The sequence below is a fragment of the Protopterus annectens genome, chromosome 8.part0 (assembly GCF_019279795.1).
Source record: "Protopterus annectens isolate FY-2018-M chromosome 8.part0, PAN1.0, whole genome shotgun sequence".
NCBI lineage: Eukaryota > Metazoa > Chordata > Ceratodontiformes > Protopteridae > Protopterus > Protopterus annectens.
The window spans coordinates 452,920,419-452,935,948 of record NC_056741.1 but is presented as its reverse complement, the minus strand read 5'-3'; the positions used below and the strand labels follow the sequence as shown (position 1 = coordinate 452,935,948).

The 15,530-nt window shown below is 36.6% G+C and overlaps 1 protein-coding gene across 1 annotated transcript in view; it reads right to left on the bottom strand.

The window, feature by feature from the left end:
* Positions 1–2,747: 2,747 nt before the first annotated feature.
* The window catches only part of NPR1 (natriuretic peptide receptor 1), a 3,300,976-nt gene continuing 3,288,193 nt past the window's right edge, over positions 2,748–15,530 (bottom strand). Inside the window, exon 22 of the mRNA XM_044079969.1 lies at positions 2,748–8,733. Coding sequence (XP_043935904.1) covers positions 8,671–8,733 — 63 coding nt within the window. The 3' untranslated portion in view covers positions 2,748–8,670. The remainder of the gene's footprint in view (positions 8,734–15,530) is intronic.

Below are 15,530 nucleotides of genomic sequence, written 5' to 3'. Positions count from 1 at the left end.
GCTTTTGTCAAAACATTTAGAGACAGACTTTGGCTTGCCATCAAAAAAAGAAAAAGAGACTACAGTAAATCCAGTACACATCAATGAATCTTTATACATATTTATTAATTTCTGCTGCAAACCTATGTGTAATATATGCACTCTTGAAGAAGGGATGTGGGGGGAGGGTGTGACAGAAATGTTTATAGTCCACAACAAATAATGTACTCGAGGAAGCATCATGTGGAAAAATAGCTGCACAAGAGCAAAAGGACACAGTTTGTAAACATACACTGTATGGTTCATTGGCAATGTGAAGAAACTTTTCTCACACATAGTGTGGTTGATACATGGGATAGCCTTACCAGTGAATCTGTAGGAATGAAATGATAGAGGAGGTTCAAGAGTGGACAGGCACTGACTTAAGGCAGTTTTTGTGAAAACTGCATATTATTTATATATGCAATACTACTAATTCTCTTTCAATGAATTGTTAGAAAAACGAAATTACAAATAATAGTACTTGAATATACTTTTGCAGAGGAATGTACTCCATTATTCCCTAATGTGGTCATACCTGCAGCAAGTGAATTTAGTGCTCCTGGGGAATACACTTGGCACCTCACCCCCTTAAGCATAGGAGATCACTTAATGACGGCTTGCAAACTGTCAGACATTTTAACAACATTCCCCTGTCCAAAAATGGCTAAAGGTTATTGCAGATAGAGAGCCTGAATGTGTCTTTTGGTTCCAATTTTGCTAAGGGTAGTTTATCATTTAAAAATACAGGGCAGTTTGATATTAATTTATCTATTATGCGAGATCACGATCACTTAATTGACTCATTGTAAGCTGTTAAACTCTCTCTTTTTTAAACATTGGGAACATCCAACAAGTTGGAGCCGGGGTAGATTCTTTGTTTACCTCACCCTTTCTAGGACACTGCCCCTGGTAACTAAACATAGTAAATCTTAGCAGTTGTAGAGAGAATTTTTTTTCTAGTCAAACCAAGTATTTTCATTACTCCATGTACTGCAACACCTTAAAGTTACTATAGTGTGGAGCTGTAACACCCAAGAAAGCTGTGCTTCACATTTGTTTTATTTTATCGAATTGCCAGTTCATCACAGGATGCTGGCATTTGCTTTGCAGGATCGGTGCACAGTGGGGAGTAGGATTCTGTACTATCTCATTATTTTGTGATCTCAGTGTTGGTATATATTGTTAGCAGAGGGTACGTGGGGGTGTTTGGGAGCAACACTAATTTTTTTTTTTTATTTAATGAGTTTCGACCATTCTTGCTAAATGCAGTGTATGTTGATGTAATAGGTCTACAATGTTGTGAAAGAAAATCAAATATATATATATATATATATATATATATATATATATATATGTGTGTGTGTGTGTGTGTGTGTGTGTGTGTGTGTGTGTATATGTATAGATATATATTTATCTTGGATACATGAGGAGGCATTCATTTTGTTAAATTCAAGTTATTTGACAACTTTTTCTGACTAAATTTGGAGAACAATAAAGATGTCGACATTTGTGCAAGATCACTATTATATATCCATTCCCTGGTATTGTGCAGTCTCAGAGTTGTTATATGTAATTAGTGGAAGAATGTGGGGATGCAGAGAGACTTGCCTCCTGCAAAAACATTGTTTTTTATTTGTATGCTGTGAGATTATATTTCAAGTCACAGAAATACCTCACAAAGAGGATTACCAGCCTCAAACAGATACCCTACGCAGACCGTCTCAAAAAACTGCAGCTTTACTCCGTCGCATATTGCTTACTCAGAGGCGATCTCTGCCTAACACACAAACCTATGTCAAACCCAGAGCTTTTGGGCATGCTCCACTTAAAGAAATCCCAATCCCTCCAAGCTACATGCTCTAGGAACCTAAACCTTGTCACCACAATAAACAGAACATGCTGGAGGGATAGATTCCTGTCCCAGAGACTTCCCATACTATGGAACAAACTACCTATCTATATCAAACAAAGCACTCTTCAAGAAAAATCTTGATGATTGGATGGGAGATAAGAAATCCCCCCGGGGGATCACTTCTGTGGCTCTGCTCGACAGTGGCACAGGAAAATAATTTTCTTGGCTGGTGAAAGCCAGGGTACCTTTAGGCTAGGCTTATATAGACCCTAGGGCCAATAGCCTAGTACCTACCTATGAACATATGAACCTATGTGATACACTGTCTACTGTTAATTTTTTATGTTGGCTTTTTTGTGTCGATTTTATCATTTTGATTTTGTCCAGAACACTGATATAGACACACACATACACACACACACACACACACACACACACACACACACACACACACACACACACACACACACACACACACACACACACACACCAACACAAAACCCAAAACTAAAGGGTAGAAAGGTCACAGTGACAAACCATTCAGTACAAACTGCAAGAAATATCCACCCAATCCAGGATGTTAATTGTGTAATACCTTAAACCTCCTGTAGTGGTGGCCTATGGGAAATATACAAATCACCCCTTAAGGACACACCAGTGTTTTAGTTAAATGGCTTCTGAATGCCCATACTTTTTTTACTTTTTAAGCCTTTCTGGGTACATTCAAGCCAATACAGCCAAAAACCACCAATGTCACTCTCGCTACATACATACACACACACACACACACACACACACACACACACATATATATATATATATATATATATATATATATATATATATATATATACATGTATATATATATGCATGCGTTTTGTGTTTGTGTAAAATCTAAGTTACAATGCAGTATAAAATTTATTTTATATGCATTCTATATGCATCTTTTACTTTACGGTTACATCTAAAACAGTTGTGGTTTTATGTCTAAGGAACGTGTTTAATGCTATAAAACATTAGGTACATTTAATTACTTTCATGAGTTTATTGGGATTACTTTTATAACTATAAGTGCTTCTTTAAGTTAGCATCTTTGTTTCATACAGCATTTTATACAGTCAAATAACAACTTACTTTAGTTTTACTGAAACTTAACAGTTGTAGTTGTTAAAAGTTGTAATTTGTTAGTTAAAGATGTAGGAACAGTGTGTAATCTTTCACAATTCTCACACAGAAGAGCTTGAATTGTATATTTTGTAAAGTTCACTTGTAATGTGCCCGTTAAGAGGTATAATATTAACTAGGTTCAGTACAGAAGAGCTCAGAGTCATATAGACCTGTATAGTTTCCTTGAAAGTACACAGGTTTTGTCAACTCACATTTATTTCTGATTTTGTGAGAAACTGACTAGATAAACACATTCCTTCAGTTATATAACAGAGAGTTAATCAGATTCATGCAGAACTTTAGCCAAGTACCTGGCTTAATCATATGAATGAAATAAAAGTCAATTAAAAAAGCCCAACAGCATACTCTTGTGCTCTAATTTTTCCTTTGAATACATTTTAGAACTGCAAAGAGATCTAAAGATATTTATTAGCTGAGGCTGGTTTTACTTTCTGCTTTTTGTTTACCAAGGAGTTTATCCTATGATCCTGTACACCATGTTCTCTGATGCGGGAGATGATTCTTAACAGTAGTCAGAAGAAAAGTGGCCTTTTAGATAATAAAGACCAAAAATAGTTGCCTGTAAAGAGTATATATTAATTAAAGTTATGACGTCTGAAGAGTTGAGTAAAATGTCATTAAACAGGCATTGAACTTGAAAAATATAAAATAAGTATTTTTTGCTACAAGTACAGAAGAAACGTTTCAGTTCCACACCCTGATGAAGTGAGCTGTGACTCTTGTTCAATGCTGATATGATGAAATCTCTTAAGATGTAAAAACTTTCCTTAGTTACATAAATCACCTACTCCTTTCTCTGATGTAAACTAAGAGGGATCAGAAACAGAGAAACCCAGCCTCCCTGAACAATAAATAGTCCTGTTATGATCTTATAATGTAAATAACATCAAAACTGCAATTTAGTATTCTTAGAATTCTAATGTGGAAGTTCAAATCAATACATTTAGACTCAGATATAACAGAGATTTGACTTATACACCTACATAATTCTGTACATATCAGACTGTTTCAGACTGCAAATGCAGTTGTCAGAGCTAATGATCTTTAATAATTTTTTTCCACTCATCTTAAAACCAAACAAAAATCAGATCATTGTTAATTCAGCCTACAGCTTGAAGATTCCAATTCATTGAGATGTGTAGGATTATGATATACTAATCCTGTGGCAGGGACTTTTGTCATAAAGTTACTAAACCAATATATTAATGATTCATGTAATGAGTTCAATAATTCTAACCATGGCAGGAGGTTATAAGATTATTTTACACACACTTCTGAAAATTCGCATGGGCTAACTAACATTCAAGCAGTGAAGTCATTATACTTCAGAATTATGGACTGAAGGTACTGTAAATATTTAATGTATACAGCCAGCCTTCCCACTGTAACCTGAGCAGAATGATCTCTAACAAAGCATTATGAAAAATCTTGTAAGCAATAAAACTACCAAGGTGGTCTATGTTAAGAACAACACCTTTATTTTGGTTCTATTGGAATGAAATGGCATGCCTTAGCTTGTTTCTTTTAAAGGAAATTGGAAGGCTTCATCACTTTTTATTAAGAAAACAGGGCTTATATACCTGCCCTGGAGGAGTTATCCCAGCAACACATTTTAAATTGGAGACTGCAATGCTAAGTCTGAATGCCCATTTGTTTGTTATATTTATGTGGTCCAAGTGCCTTGTAATGAACCCAGTGGAACCCCTGTCAACAATGTTTGCACAGCATGGCAGCAACGCTGCTAATGCTGAAAAAGTAGTTGGACTGTCAGTCACTGACAAATGCATTGCCTAGACAGACTATACCAGTCATGTATTTCACAATGGAGGCAGTTCCAGAACTTTAGGGGACACTTCTAAGGAAGTTCTAGTGATATATTGGAATTATGTGGAATAACAGTAGTTTCTGCAATTGCAAAACAGGTTGAAAAAGTCATTCAGTGCAGACTTCTTCATGACATTTTTCAGTGTAACTAGCAGAGCCAAGTAACTCCGGCTGAAAGGGGTAGAATTTTCACCCGTTTCAGCTATGTAATAAATGACATATGTTGTGGGATGAGGATGATACCAGTTCTGAAAGTTCTAGTCAGTGTAAGGTTACTGTAACGTTATGACCTCTACAGAAGTGTCTGGATATGTTAATGTTCTGGCTGTCTTTGTATGCATTCAATGTGCATGTAATGGCAGATCATGATAGAGACAGATATAATTTTCATTTAGGTCTGGTACTCTGGATTCCATTTACATCTTGAGCAATTATGAATGATGGGTCTTATGGAAGTGGGATTAAATAACACATGATCTATCTGGTGCACTTTAGTAATCATAAAGGGTTAGCAGAAACCTGTAGACATGATTACACTTTTCTAAACAGGTAATGCTACAGCACAGTGGGGGCATTCTGTTAGATTTTAATACACTGAATGAATGCTGCAGTCCACTCATTTACCAGATCTGTCACTGTTCTGTGCTGATTATCACCTTGTCCTTGGAACTCTATTAGCTACCTCATTATCATAAGTGATTATAATAATTGGGAATGTTAGAAATGGATGAAGACTCAAGATACCTCTCCATAAAACGAAGCAGTGAACATGCTTAAACGGTTACAGATGCTAGATGGAAAATTAGGGTCATCTTTCTAAAATGTGAAAAGGAAATTGACATCATCTGACTACGGGAAGGGAAGGAGATGGAAGGTAAGAGAAGAGCAAACAGATCATTATACCCTTTCTCACAGGAGTATGTGATGAGAAATAGGATGAAGAAAACAGATAATGTAATAACTGTTGTAAAGGCAGTATATATAAAAAGAATTTGAAAAATATTATATAGCTATATCAAAAGCAGGTTTTGTTAAATATTGGAACTGCTCTCTGCTACAATTTCTTTAAAGGCCTCAGAGAAAAACAGAAGGGTTAGAGAAAGGTCTAATATCAGAGTGTGAGTGAATGACTTAAGTATTTACAGCGTCTGTCACATGGCAACGTGGAAGGAAGATATAATAAAGCCAAGAAGCTCTGACCTGCAATGGATGGTTTGTCAAGTGGATATAACAGAGAGGATGGGTGTATAGAAACAGGTGTATCTATCAATGAAATGTAGTGGTTTATACTAAAGGATGAAACTGTAGAATAACAAAATTACTAAAGCAGTATAGTGTGATGATACTAAATCCAAGTATGCCCCTGAGAGACATAGTAGTTATACATCAGAAAGGTTTAGCAGTGAAGATGGAGTTTGCTGTTTAGCATTGTTACATGCCTTTCAGGAAACCAATTAAAGCAACATAAAAGTTATTTACAAAACAGGACTAAAATATATATTTTTGGAAGAAAGGATTACTTCATAATATTCATTGTATACCTACTCAGTGCTATTTTATTAGTGTAATAATCTATTCCATGTCATGTCTTAATGATTCAAATGTACTTCTCAAATACATTTGAGCATGTATCGTCTTTAATGTGTGTACCTAATGGATCTTTATGAAGCATATAATTTAAAAGGAAATATTGGAAGGGCAAGATATGGCTAGTGTCATTCATTGTTCATTGACTTAGCAAGTGGCCTCAGCTACTGGAAAAATCTTTCCTTTTCCTGGTTGTGTTTAAATGACTGAGTTTAGCTGGAGACACTTTTATGATGACAGTTGGAAAGCAGGACACACAGGAGGATCATGGTTAGGGACATGTTCTTCCCCAGTACATGCAGTTGTGTTGATTGGAAAGCAGGGCACACAGCAGGATCATGGTTAGGGACATGTTCTTCCCCAGTACATGCAGTTGGGTTGGCAATTAGAAAGCAGGGCACACAGGAAGATCATGGTTAGGGCCATGTTCTTCCCCAGTACATGCAGTTGTGTTGACGATTGGAAAGCAGGGCACACAGGAGGATCATGGTTAAGGCCATGTTCTTTCCCAGTACATGTGGTTGTGTTGATGATTGGAAAGCAGGGCACACAGGAGGATCATGGTTAGGGCCATGTTCTTTCCCAGTACATGCAGTTGCAATACTTTCAGTTAATGTCAGTGCTTATACTTATTAGGATTTTTGTAGAAGGCACCAGGACCTTTTTGGTTTACTAGCACATCTGAAACAAGACTGATTGTTGTACGTGTGGGCTTGTGTTTCATTCTTTTAAAATATAAAACAGTACATTTGAAAAAAATGAGGAACAATTACAAAAGCTATGCAAAATTAACTTCCTGAATGGGAGACACATGCTGAATTCAATCCATGAAAACAGTATAAAATGAAAGTTTGGAGACCGGGAAATTAGCTCTGATCACTTGAAGCAGTCCATAAATGCATACGTCTTCATGAACTAATCTCTGTAGACAATAACCAGACAATAATAATGTCCAGAGCCAGATTCAGGTTTAGGAATCAGCAAACACTGTGGTATCATGGCCATCTCTACATAAAGGACTCCTGTCCTGACCAGAATACCTTATGCATTTAGCTACCTTAGATGTACCTATTTAAAACAGAAGCAAGGATCTAAGCAGAAGTTTCTGTGCTGAATAAGGTGCAGTTGTGCAGCATTGGTTGTGCCTAGAAAGGCAGCCTCATGAACCAGCACTGCTTTCTTTCTCCAAAAAAATCAGATGTACATCTGGATGCTCTGAAACTGATGAACTGATAGATCCTTTTAGAGGTGGGACTAATATATTCAGTCTGGCTGAGTGGTCTTCAGCTCTGTAGTTCTGCTGGGACACTTGAGTTCAATATTTTCATGGTCCTGAAATATTAAAACCAGTGTCATATAGCAGGGTTCCCTGCTGGAATTTCCCTGTCCCTGTAAATACACTGAATATATCTGTGATACCTTCAAAGACTCAAATTTACACTGCTTTTATTTTAGGTACTGCATTTTCAGGTTTCAGAGTCATACACCTTGCTAATAGGAGTTGACATACCTCTTAATGAATGCCAGTGTTAATCTAAGAAGAAGAGGTTGAGGTTATCCTGCTAATTTTTCTACCGATAGTTGATAAAACATGCCTAAATATTTGTAAATGAGCGAGTTATTTGTAGAGTTGCCTGCAGGCTCTTAGCTTTCTTCCATGTAAATTTGACATTATTTGCATACTTGCACCCCCCAAGATATTCCTGAGATGTGCTGAAACTGGATTCGTTCCTCACCTTCAAAACAAGTATATATTTCAGATATCAAATATATCTTATTTAAAAGTTCCATAACAATGCATGGTAAATGTTCTTACAATCATTGATAACTAAACGCTTCCTTGCCTCCGAAATCCATGAAATAAGTGAACATTATTTAATATGGGGAGACAATTTCCATTTTTCAAGAAGAAAATCCATTAGAATTTATTTATTTATTGTCTGATATCCAAGGCAGTCAAGTTGCATGAATCAAGGAAGGCTTCTCCCCAAAAGAAGGCATCAGAAACAGCATGAACTTCATGAGTTATTGTGTGCTGCTAAAAAGTAGTGGAGCAGCTCTCAGACAACCAAACAGTCTCTTCAAGGGCTGAGAAGATGGCGATCAGAGCAAGACAGACAGAGTAAAGCACACTGATCCCACCGGACTTGCTGACCTTACTGAGAAACAAGGATAAAGACTGCACTTGGGATTGCAACTCAGCCACGGGTGCTGCTCAGTCGTTCTCCAAGAAGCCAATAAGTCCTCACTTTCCCTTTGCCCTTTGGGACAGAAAAAAAGGAAACAATATTAGGTTGAATATACAGTTACTTAAATCAGTAAACTGAATACATGCATATTTTACAGATGTGGCCATGATTCTTTGGCAGAATTTTACTTTTCATATTGTTACTTAGCTATCACCCCAGCCAGATACCTTACCACTACAATGATTACTAATACCACAACCTTATGTTTATGTTGCTCCCCATCTACCACCTGCTCATCTTCATTGGTAAGAGGCCTGGGGAAGTGTCAGTTATTGACCAAATGCATTCTACTGCAGCAATGACAATACAAACGAAAAGTTACTACTCCCTGCTGTTGTGTTCTAGAACGCTAAACTCGGCTACATTTCTTTTCACTGTACTTATATGAAGTGCTATCCAGTTTATGCCAGTTTCTTAGCTTAGGTCACGACAACAGATAGACACACACACACACACACACACACACACACACACACACACACACACACACACACACACACACACACACACACACACACACACACACACACACACACACACTTATGACTGGTTCACTCAGCTTGCTAGCAGAGGGAAATAAATAAATCAAACAACAGTTTCGTATTACTGTCTTCTCTAGTGGCATTCCATCTGCCCAGCTCCATATGGCAGGCTGTGCAGTTCTTACAGCAGAAATGGTGAATGGGCATGGGGTATACTCTCAACAAATGTGTAGGCTAAGTGCTATGCTTTAAAACAGAAAATGGAACAATGGAATCAGGCCAGCCTTCCCTAGATGGGCTAGAACTGGTATTCCAGGGTAGAGACAGCCATGTTTACTCAAAGTATTAACAAAGAATATTGTGGCTGTCCTATACTGTATGACTACAACCTTTTTCATCCCTATATGGTGAATTTCAGTAAGTGCAAACCAATGGATAATGCTTACTTTTTGTGACAGACTGAAACTTTCCTGGAACATGCAGCTATTGCAAGTTGCTTGTTCATATTAGAAGCACTTCACTGTTGTTGAGTTGTTTGATTTCTGCATTGTTAGGTAAAATTATTTAAAGCTTATTTGTTACATATGACAGCATGATGCTAATCTGTAAGCCATTTGTTATGTTTGCTTCTTTGTGCTGGAAAACACTTTTCTTTCTGTGTTTTTTTTTCCTGAGTATGGGTACTCCATTATTTTTGTCTGTGGTCTGCAAAAAATAACCTTTGTTTATCTCCCTTGACAAAGGGTGTGGTCAACAAATTAACTAACAAACCCATAAATAATTAATTAAACTGCTTAGAAATAAGATTGCGGATCTGAAAGCATCAGGTATTTTACTGGAGAAGCTCTCTGTTCAGTTTCAAGCATTCATTCTTTCTCTCATCCACATCTCTTATACGTACAGAGCACATGAATGAGGGTGCCATAGCCCTGGAGTTTTAATTCAGATGTAGGTAATTTTATGTCCTGCCCTCTATTTAAAGAAACAAAAAGTTCATTCACAAACCAGGTAACCAAATTATGAAACTACTATTTGAATAAACAACCTCTCAAATTCTTTTTGATTAAACATGTGCCCTGTTTTATATTTTTAAAGAATAAAACACTTGTAAAATTTAACAATTATACAACCATATAAACGGGTGTATTTAAAATGTGCAAACATAACAAACATAGCCACATATTAAATGTAGGCGTGTCTGAATATGTCTAAGTGTATGTTTCTCATAGCATTTCAGCTCTACTAAATGTGGGTAGTGGTGTAATAAATCATGACTCATTGGTACTGGTTCACAAGGTAGAAGAACAAATTTATGATACATAGCTATTATGAGAAATAGAGGTCTGACGACAATAACATGCACTCAAATTCCAACACGAAAGCAAAGAAATGTATACACTAATTTAAGATGCAAAAAAACTGATGATCTAATAATGCTTGCTTATATACTTCACTAAACATGCAATGAGGTAATCCTTCTGATGTCTAAAATAGTCATATACCTAGGTGTTAACAGTTTATTTTCATAAAGCAGTTTCACAGTCAAAAAAATCTTCATGATTCATCTTACTTTCTCTTATCATATGTCACTGTTACTAAACATATGGAATCCAGCAAAGGATTATACCCCTTTCTGCATGGATTTGTCCTTCTTTGTCAGTTTAGAATTATGTTTTTTTTTTTCCTTGACTGCAAAAGCAGTCCTGTCAGCATGAATTGCTCTCTGTAAACTCAACTGACATCAGCATTATATATGATGAACTGCTCTCTGCAGTATATCCAGTTGCACTGTCAAGGGTGTTCAGTACTAGTCTGCCTCTTAACTGCAATATACTCCTTTATTTTATAATACACATAAAATACTTGTAATATACATTTAAACAGGCAGATATACATTACATGTTCATAGAAAAAAATGACAGATACATCAACTGTGTAACAAGTAGATCATGAGGCGGAATGCAATATGATTTTTTTTATTAGGTAAATTGGCTGAAATTCAATATGGAAAGGAATCTGGGGTTATTTTCATGGGGTGTCTCCTTCTTATCGCATTCAGCAACCCTACAGTTGATTAAAATAAATAGCATGGGTGATGCAAGCAGAGACTTGACATGGAGGAATGAAAGGTGAAACTACCCCCTGTAGAAACAGAACCTTAAGTAACATTTTTCTTATTGAACATTTGACAATATTTTTAGTTTCTTCATCCTTTCAAGAAGCTTACGTTTGACCAGATAACTTAAGGTTCACAAACTGCATAAAGAATTACATTAATTTTTCCAACTGATCTCAACGATATTCAAAATCCAACACAGTGCTGTAATGTACTGAGGCACTGACATGCCTAAGAAAGTAAATGTCTAGCTGTTGAATCTTCCACCAGCTCACTGAAGCCAAAACCAAACAAAAACTTTAAGAAGGACTTGCAGTTGTTCTCCGAAGAATGTTTTCAGCATAACAAAACTTTTAGTGAACAAGAATATACTAGGTGTGAGCCTTCAAAAGGGTATTCAAAGTGAATACGGTAATGACCTAAGGATGCTCATTAATATTGTTATACCTAAAATTCAATTCTTTGATTGGTATAGTGTTCTGCAAAACCCAACAGTGATTGGTTAAATCATATCTCCATAGAGATCAATCCAGAGTTCTTTTAGGAATATTGCACTGGCTCAAAATTGGCAATCAACCCGAAACATTTGAATTGTGAAGCAGCATTGTAAATAAACAGACACTCTTTAGCAGATCCTGCGATTTCTGTGAAATTACGTGAGTAGTTTTTGTTTAAAATTTTCTCTTATATACAAATAAGAACTAACATGTCGCTTCTGAAAGAAATTGGGTACTTACGTATTATCGCAACCACATTCTGAATTTGTCATAATTCTTGGCATTATGGACAAACGAGTGTTTGTGTTTTGGCAGGGGTGGATAATGCACTGACCAGCTATCTGTGACACTGGGTATCACCAGGGAGCATTACTAAGACCCAAATTCCTCTTCCAGCAGGACTTCCGTCGGCGCCATTTTTTTAAAATGAAATCCTCGACACAACTGTGCAAGCAGAACACAGCAAAACCACGTAAATGGAGTATTTACTCCAAATCACAATTACAGAACTATCTCTGCATATGTAAGCACAGTTGAAAATATGTACTTCGGGAATGACTACAACTGTGTTTCTGTCGGCCATGTACCCAAATGTCCAGCCAGAAAATACATAGACGTACTCCTTTCAAGCGATAACATTTTCTGAATGGATGCAATGACCCTCCTTTGCAGCACATTCCCTTCCCCAGAAATGTTGTAAAGGTTGAGGGTCCTGACACCAGCCAAAAAAAGGGGTAAATGGTAATGTCTGCAGACATGAAACTTTTACCAGTAAGCACACAAAACACGGGATGACACTCCCGGGGGCCAGCATGGAATGTACAGGATGGAAAGTGAAAGCTGATGGAGTGAATTTCTTGGTTTTCTCAGCTGAGTTCCAGAAGTAGCCAGTACATTTTCTTCACATACCACTGGGCTTGTCTCAACTCGGATTTCCAGAACAGTAAAATATCGCATCCAGGTTACTAATCTGTCAGAAATCATGACATTAAGGACAGTAACTTTTTTGTCCATAATATCAAGATTTATGACAGATTTCTAACCTGGCTGCGAGACAATCAGAATGTGGTTGCGATAATACGTAAGTACTAGAAATTGACATACAAGGCTGCATGCTTTCAACTTTTTACTGTTTGTTTTGTCCTTTGTTATCTTGAGAATTTTTTTTATTTTCTTTTATTTTACATTTGTTAACCAGGGAAGTCCGACTGGACACAGGTCTATTTTCAGTGGAGGCCCGGGGAGAAAAGCTCCACATCACACTAAGAATGAATACATCCAAGAATACATATAGGCATACATAGCCAGTCTGTGTACAATGATATGAAAAAATGATGATGGAAATTTTTTTACAGGGCACTCTTCAGGCAAGATAGTCTGTTGGAAACTGAAGTCTTTAACTACTAAAATTAAGTATATAATCTGCTTTATTTTTCTTGTTCATAACTTAGTAGATGGCCAGGTCACATCAGAAACATTTCAGTTAAAAGATTGTCTAAATTAAGCTTAATTTTCCAAAAAAAAAAAACCTACTTCTGTCATTGTTATGGCTAATGCCACGGTTTATTATAAAGATTACCATATTACTAAATCTTAACAGCCAAAGCAACAAAGTATTATGTTGATGGCTCTGTGAGAGAAATGTAAGGAGCTCTGGCTGAGATCCAGGATACATGGGTTTTATTAGCAGATCTAGACCATGAAGAATTGGCCAAGGGGTGGAAATAAAAGCCATTTTGATGACTTACCTATCTCAGGGGAGGAAATCAATTCCTAGCTATTATTATAGTCCAAAGTGGAGAACAGAGACTTCATCCCTGTCACAACGTATAGGGAATACACTGGCAGCTTATCCATGGTTAAGTTTCACACTGATGTCTTTGCACCTCAGGATGGGGCTATGGATATGACTTCATGAAAAAAGCATATCAAAGAAATCAGAATTGGCACCATATGGAGATACTGTGATTTCCTCTCCACATGCAGGGTGGGATTCAGCAATATTATCCCTACTCTGTAAAATGGCTGTTGAATGCTGCAAGGATTTAGCTAAATATATCAGTAAGGGGCTCTGAGACTCAACAGGAGAACAAAAGGATATCATGATACAATAGATATTGTGCCAGATAAATACACAATGTTACAAGATCTAGCAAAACTACATAATAAATACAGCATCATAAACATGAATGCAACTGTATTCAGTTATTTTTTTAATTTTAAAACACAAACATATTCTTCAGTAAACTGTCAAAGCAAATATATTTCAAGTTCAAAATGGTAAGGTAACATCCAGCAGTTCCATGTTTTGACGTAGACGGTAATCACAGTTTACCCACTAGAATAGAATAACGGATGGGATAATGAGATGGAGCATTTGAAAATTATGTAACAATAATGAATATCTCAGGACACATAAGGCTAAAAACAATGATGCTGCATTTAGCAGGAGAACAAAATGTATATGGGACTTTAATATGTGAGACAGAATAACATTTAGATACAGAAATCATCAAGTACTCTGAAACTAAAAAATACACAATGTGAAATATTCTTAATGGTCAGGAAAGTGGCACAAGAGCAGACAGACGTATCATACAGGCTTAAAGATGCTAACCAATGGACTGCATTTTGCAGATATGGCCAGTGAGAAAAAACACAAACTAAAAACTGTACAAAGCTACTCAAATGAATTTAATGAAAATAGAATAACAGAGCCACACATTTTAGTACATGATTTATTAGAACCAGTTAGAATCTTGGAATATGATGTGGCCAAAACAACCATTTGTCCTTTATGTACCATGAGACATCCAAGAGTACATAAAAATGCATACCACACCAAAGACAACCTGATCAATGGAAGTCATAGGTACTAACAATTATATAGCATGCAGAAACCATACAGGCAGATTCCCACACATAATTGAATGCCCTGCATTAAGGGAGTTGCATTCATCATGTGGAAAATAAAATCATTATACTAGATATTGTAGGGTTACTCTACAAAAACAGAACACTGTTGTCAAGAAATTACAAAGTACCTTCAAAATTTACCAGGTAGAGCATATTACTTCTACAAAATCCAATTCAAACAGTGATGGCTTGGTCAGTTACACATTCACATTTCTAAGCACAGTATATAAAGCACGGCCTATAGTAATTGTCAGAATTCAAAACATGCCAAACATAGTGTTAATAGACTTTTGAGACAACGGTCAACATAAGAAATTAAACCTTTACAAAGTTAAATACACATCACATAGGGGTAATTTAATAAAGCCTACAGGGTCTTATTTACTGTGTAGGCATCATGGCACTCTGCTTACATGAAAGTGAGCAGGTTTCCAATCCAGTAAACAGAAATGGGTGGTGTGCATGCATGCTCCAACATGAAAGTATACGTTGAATGCAAATTACCTCATAAGCAGGCGAATTTCATGCAAATGAGGGAGGTAGAGTAATCCAGAAACCAGAGAGGCAGTCCTGCAGACCCCGTGTTGGTGTCTGTAGTGTATATGGATAAATTCCATGTACAAGATTTTAAACAGACAACAGAGGCTGTAAAAGTGATGGACAAAAATAGCATAGCAGACACAGATATGTGCAAAACTATCCATTGTGTGTCCAAAAATGTAAGGGAAATAAGTTAAACTAATTTTATTTTTAATGATCTGGCTATGTTTGTGCAGTGCTCTGCAGTGAGCAAACATA